This window comes from Sprattus sprattus, assembly GCF_963457725.1.
Source record: "Sprattus sprattus genome assembly, chromosome: 20".
NCBI classification, from domain to species: domain Eukaryota; kingdom Metazoa; phylum Chordata; class Actinopteri; order Clupeiformes; family Clupeidae; genus Sprattus; species Sprattus sprattus.
In genome coordinates this window covers 17046040-17051352 of record NC_137918.1, presented here as the reverse complement: position 1 = coordinate 17051352, position 5313 = coordinate 17046040, and the positions used below count along the sequence as shown (strand labels likewise).

Genomic DNA, 5313 nt, shown 5'->3' with positions numbered 1-5313 from the left:
ACACACACACACACACACACACACACACACACACACACACACACACACACACACTCATCTACCAAAGCAACCAGCAGACATTTCACTAACGGCTTGTTTGTTTGTTTCTTTAAATAAGGTGCAAGTTTAAAAAAAACATTAAGACTGCATTGTTCGTCTAGCCATTTTGAGTGTGTGTGTGTGCAGATGTGATCTTATAGATCTCTGAGGGAGTGTGTGTGTGTGTGTGTGTGTGTGTGTAACTCTGTTGTATCTAACGCTAGATCTCTAACAGGAATGAAGAGAGTTGGAGAAGGGAAGAGTCGACAGGCCTCTCTGGCTTAGCTCCGACCTCACTGATTACAGAGAGTGTGAGAGAGTGTGTGAGAGTCTGGAAGAGTCTGGGAGTGTGTGCCACTGTCCTCTGAGCAAATCATGAGCTGTGAAATGCCTGAACAAAGTATGGAAATGATAAAACACATCAAATAAATACAAAGATAATAATAAAATAAAATAACATGATAGGCAGAGGAATGACTGGAGAACGTTCCTATGAGCAAAGCAGCCGCAGACATTTGGCCAATGTGTGATCGGACGAGTACATCTCAAATTACCTGAGTTCAGCCTCCCGTGTGTGTGTGTGTGTGTGTGTGTGTGTGTGTGTTGACAGACTTGCAGAGTTTATGGCCTTATCGCTTTTTTCATATTTTTACACATTTGTGTATTTTGAGTTTTTTACAGAATTGTTTTTTTAAAGACGTTTTTAGAAACGCAACCTGGATAGATTGTAAACATAATCTTAAAAAAGTACAGCCTCTGTTTCGTGTCTTCCCTTCCATACATCAAGCACAGCAATACACAGTTCAGTTCAAACAAGCTTGCGTCTGTTATCTGTGTGTATAGATTTCTATACTTTAAAACGATATTCATATTTATATTTCTATACTTTAAAATGATTTTCATACGTATATTTCTAGAGAGATCAGAGAGAGCTTATTCATACATATACACACACACACACACACACACACACACACTCGTATATTTCTAGAGAGATCAGAGAGAGCTTATTCATACTGCTGAAACGGAACACTTAAACAGGCCCCGCCCCTCCCCTCACCCAAGCAGGTCCTCTCTTCAGCTCAGCACACACACACACACACACACACACACACACACACACACACAGACACACACACACACACACACACACACCAGCACAATACTCCACTTTGCGCAAGCTCACACCAGCAACCATAAACAGAATTTAAAGACACACACACACACAAACACACACAAGCTAAAGCAAGCAACTGTGATTGGTTAAACTAAAAAGTGATGTCACATGCTGGCTTTGGTATTGTTGCAAGCCTCTGGGGGGGGGGGGGCTCTGGGGTGGGGGGGGGTCGATCATAGGCACTACATCTGTGGGATACGATGATGATGAAGAGGATGATGAAGAGGATGACCCCTCTGAGGGGCCCCAACCAGAGTGCTCTGACTGGACTGGACTGGACTGGACTGGACTGGACTGGACTGGACTGGACTGGACTGGACTGGACTGGACTGGTGTGTGTGTGTGTGTGTGTGTGTGTGTCTGACTGGACTGGACTGGACTTGACTGGTGTGTGTGTGTGTGTGTGTGTGTGTGTGTGTGTGTCTGACTGGACTGGACTGGACTGGACTGGACTGGACTGGACTGGAGACGGCCATACCCAGGAGGGTCAGTAGGGGGCGCCACCCTCTCCAACATCACCAACACACACACACCAACAGCCATCTTCATCTTGCGCAAAGCGTCATATTACTGCATTCTTAAACAGACACACACGCACACGCACACGCACAGTTCGTTCGTCCATACCGATAACAGTGCTTATAAATTATGCTAGCAACACAAATGTGTGGTAAGAGTCTTGGAGGGTGTGTATGTGTGTGTGTGTGTGTGTGTGTGTGTGTGTGTGTGTGTCTCGTTGATGATAATGAATTGTTCAGGACGTTGTTGCTATGCCATGCAGACAGACGGACGGCCAGTCAGTCGGACGGACAGGGGGAGGAGTCAGCCCTGAAAGGGGCGGGGTGACGGTGGGGCGGAGTAGCTGTGAGTGTGTGTGTGTGTGTGTGGGCGACACCAGAGGCCAGCTCTGTGTGTGGGGGGGTCTAGCTGATGGCCAGGCTGTGCTGCTGGGGGGAGGAGGACTCCTCATCGGGGGGCGGGTCCTCTGGCTCCTCCTCCTCTGTGCTCGTGGAGACCTGAGTGGGCGGGGCGAATGCGGAGCTGGGGCCGGCCTCCGGCTCCTCCCCCTCGCGCTCGCGGCGCTCTGATTGGAGGCGCACAGGGCAGAAGGCGGAGCCAGTGGAGATGAAGTTGACCTTGTTCTTGTCGGGGCAGGAGAAGAGGGGGAGGGGCCCCGCACCGCACGCCCTGGAGCTGAGGAGCACAGGAAGTGAGGTCAGGGGAGAACAGGAAGTGACGTCAGGGGGGAACAGGAAAACATGCGTTGCCATGACAACAATCTACATTTAGGCCAGCAATGGAGACTAATCCACACAGACACACACGCACACAGACACACACACACACACGTCCTCACCTCTCCTCGAACACCTTGATCTTCTCGCAGCCCTCGGGCGGCTCCCTCTTGAACATGTAGCTGTTGTTGGGTTTGGGCGACGAGGCGAACTTGGGCAGGGGAGAGCTGCTGCCACTGTCTGCTGGGAGAGGAGACACGTGAGATAAAGTGTGTGTGTGTGTGTGTGTGGGTGTGTGTGTTACGACTAGGGTTGGGAATCTCTTGGCACCTCACGATTCGATTCGAAATCGATTCAGAGGTCAACGATTCGATTTCAAATCGATTATCGAAAACTTTTTTTTCTTTTTTTTTTAACACATCCATTTTATGTTGAAATGCAAGCTGCATCGATTATTGCATTGCTCATAGAAAGTCAAAATTGTGACAAGAAAAAGCTTTTTCTCTAATAAAGCAAATAGAGAAGGTAATTCATCTGTTGATTTTCTTTAATTATCAAACACAAAGTAGGAAGTGATTTTAGACTCTGAGTTGCAAACTGAAATGATTCAATAGTCGAAATGCATCGATACTCGTTCTATCGGTTTTGAATTGATAATCGATAATCAATAGATAATTGCATGTCAACATAAAATGGATGTGTAAAAAAAAAGATTATCAATTCTAAACCGATAAAACGTTTATCAATCCTTTTCGACTTTTAAAAAACATTCGAGTTTGCTACTCAGAGTCTTTGCTACACTTCCTACTTTGTGTTTGATAATTAAAGAAAATCAACAGATGAATTACCTTCTCTATTTTTTATTAGAGAAAAAGCTTTTCCTTGTCACAATTTTGACTTTCTATGAACAATCCAATAATCGATGCAGCTTGCATTTCATAACTTTTTTTTTGTTTTTATTACAAAATCGATTATGAACTTTTCTGAATCGAGAGAGAATCGTTTTAGAGAGAATCGAGAAAAATCGAATAATCGATTTTTCCCCACCCCTAGTTACGACCCTGTTGGTCTTTGTTATGCATTTTTGCCTGTGTTTTCTTTTTTGTCTTGTGTGTCTTGCAGGCGAGTTGGCGCGCAGCTGATTGGGGCTCTGATTCCATTAGGAGAATCCGATCCCAGCCCTTTAAAAGTGTCCTGCCACCACTGCCACACCTCGTTGCCGCTAGGCCCAGCCTCAATATCTTATTCTCACCGGAGTGAGAGACCTCGTGTTTTTGCTTGTTTAGTTATTTTCGAGGCTTAGTTTAGTTATTCTATTCTTTGTAAAATAAACGCACGGTTATTTTTGAAAACTTTTGTCATGTCCTAAAGCCCTAGACATGGACGTGACAGTAGGGTCGTTTACATGTGTGTTTTTTGTAACCCGCTCTGACTGAATCCGTTTCGCGAGAAGATGTTAAAAATTCGAAGGGAAGCGGCTCTTTTTGTTAAGCTGTTATAGGGACCGAAATTTAGTCCGCTTACCTTGCCTTGGGCATGCGCAAAGGGCGCAAAGGGGGATTCTCCCACTTTCTCCCGCGAGAGCGCGAGACGAGATTGTCTTGTGTTGCACTTGCTTGATATTTGGCTGTTGGAAAGTTGTTGGCAAGCTAGCCAACATAGCTATGACAATAACATTAAAAATAGGCATCAATGTCCAAGCGTGTTATAACAAGCTTGCTAACATCGCTGACTAGATGTCTTTCTAGCGACTAAACTTAGCGAAACCTGTTGAAATTGCTTACTTTGTTTATGACAAACTAGCGAGTAACACTGCCGCAAAGCGGATTACCTGTCACCACTAGCTACATGTAACATCGGACTTGCTCAAGCGGCTTACCGACCGGCGTATTCGCCCTCTCTTGATCGGAGCAGACATCCACCTAAATCGAAGCGGCTTACATTTTTTCGTTAGTTACATGAGGCAATTATAGGCGGCTTTCGACCCATAAGCGGGTTAGACGCCTCATGAGCGGCTTATATTGACACATGTAAACGCGGCTAGTGTGTGTGTGTGTGTGTGTGTGTGTGTGTGTGTGTGTGTGGTATGTGTGTGTGTGTGTGTGTGCGTGTGTACCTTTGTCTGGGTCGTCCACCAGCTCGTCTGTGGAGTAGGGGCTCCCCCCGTGAGAGGCGGCCCCCGGGAGGCAGGCGGGGGAGGGGGAGGGGCAGGGGGAGAGGGAGGAGCAGCTGCTGGAACGGCCCGGGCCTGAGGGGGTCTGAGGGTCCATCATCATCCGACTGCTGCTGCTCCTCTGCTGGGGGGGGAAGGGGGCGCGCCGCCCGTCTGGAACCTCCAGAGCCTGAGGAGGGAGGAGAGGATGGAGAGGGGAGGAGGAGAGAAGAGGAGGAGAGAGGAGAGGGGAGGGGAGGGAGGAGAAGAGGAGGAGAGAGAGGAGAGGAGAGGAGAGAGGGGGGAGGAGAGGAATGGAGAAAGGGGGTCGAGAGGAGAGGAGAGGAAAGGAGAGGAGAGGAGGAGAGAGAGGACAGGAGGAGAGAGTGGAGCGGAGAAGATGAGGAGAGAGGGATGAAGGAGAGGGGGAGAGAGGAGGGAGAGATCAGAGGAGGAGGAGGAGACAGAGGGGGGAGAGGAGAGGAGAGGGGGGAGAGAGGAGAGTAGGGAGGAGGGGTGAGGGGGTGAGGAGGAGATAGGAGAGGGGGAAAAGAGGAGGAGAGATGAGAGAAGGAAAAGAGGAGGAGAGATGAGAGGAGGATAGAGGAGGGTAAAAGAAAAGAGAAAGAGAGAGAAGAGGGGAGGTAATTAAAGTTTTGATCAACTCTCTGATTTAGAACACATAACATTACAGAGGAGCTATCATTCCG

At 47.8% G+C, this 5313-nt stretch overlaps 1 protein-coding gene across 1 annotated transcript in view; it reads right to left on the bottom strand.

The window, feature by feature from the left end:
* Positions 1-1332: 1332 nt before the first annotated feature.
* Positions 1333-5313, bottom strand: part of glcci1a (glucocorticoid induced 1a) — a 23440-nt gene continuing 19459 nt past the window's right edge. Inside the window, exons 6-8 of the mRNA XM_080858884.1 lie at positions 4568-4793; positions 2574-2691; positions 1333-2410 (exon numbers count right to left, since the gene is read on the bottom strand). Coding sequence (XP_080715010.1) covers positions 2140-2410; positions 2574-2691; positions 4568-4793 — 615 coding nt within the window. The 3' untranslated portion in view covers positions 1333-2139. The remainder of the gene's footprint in view (positions 2411-2573; positions 2692-4567; positions 4794-5313) is intronic.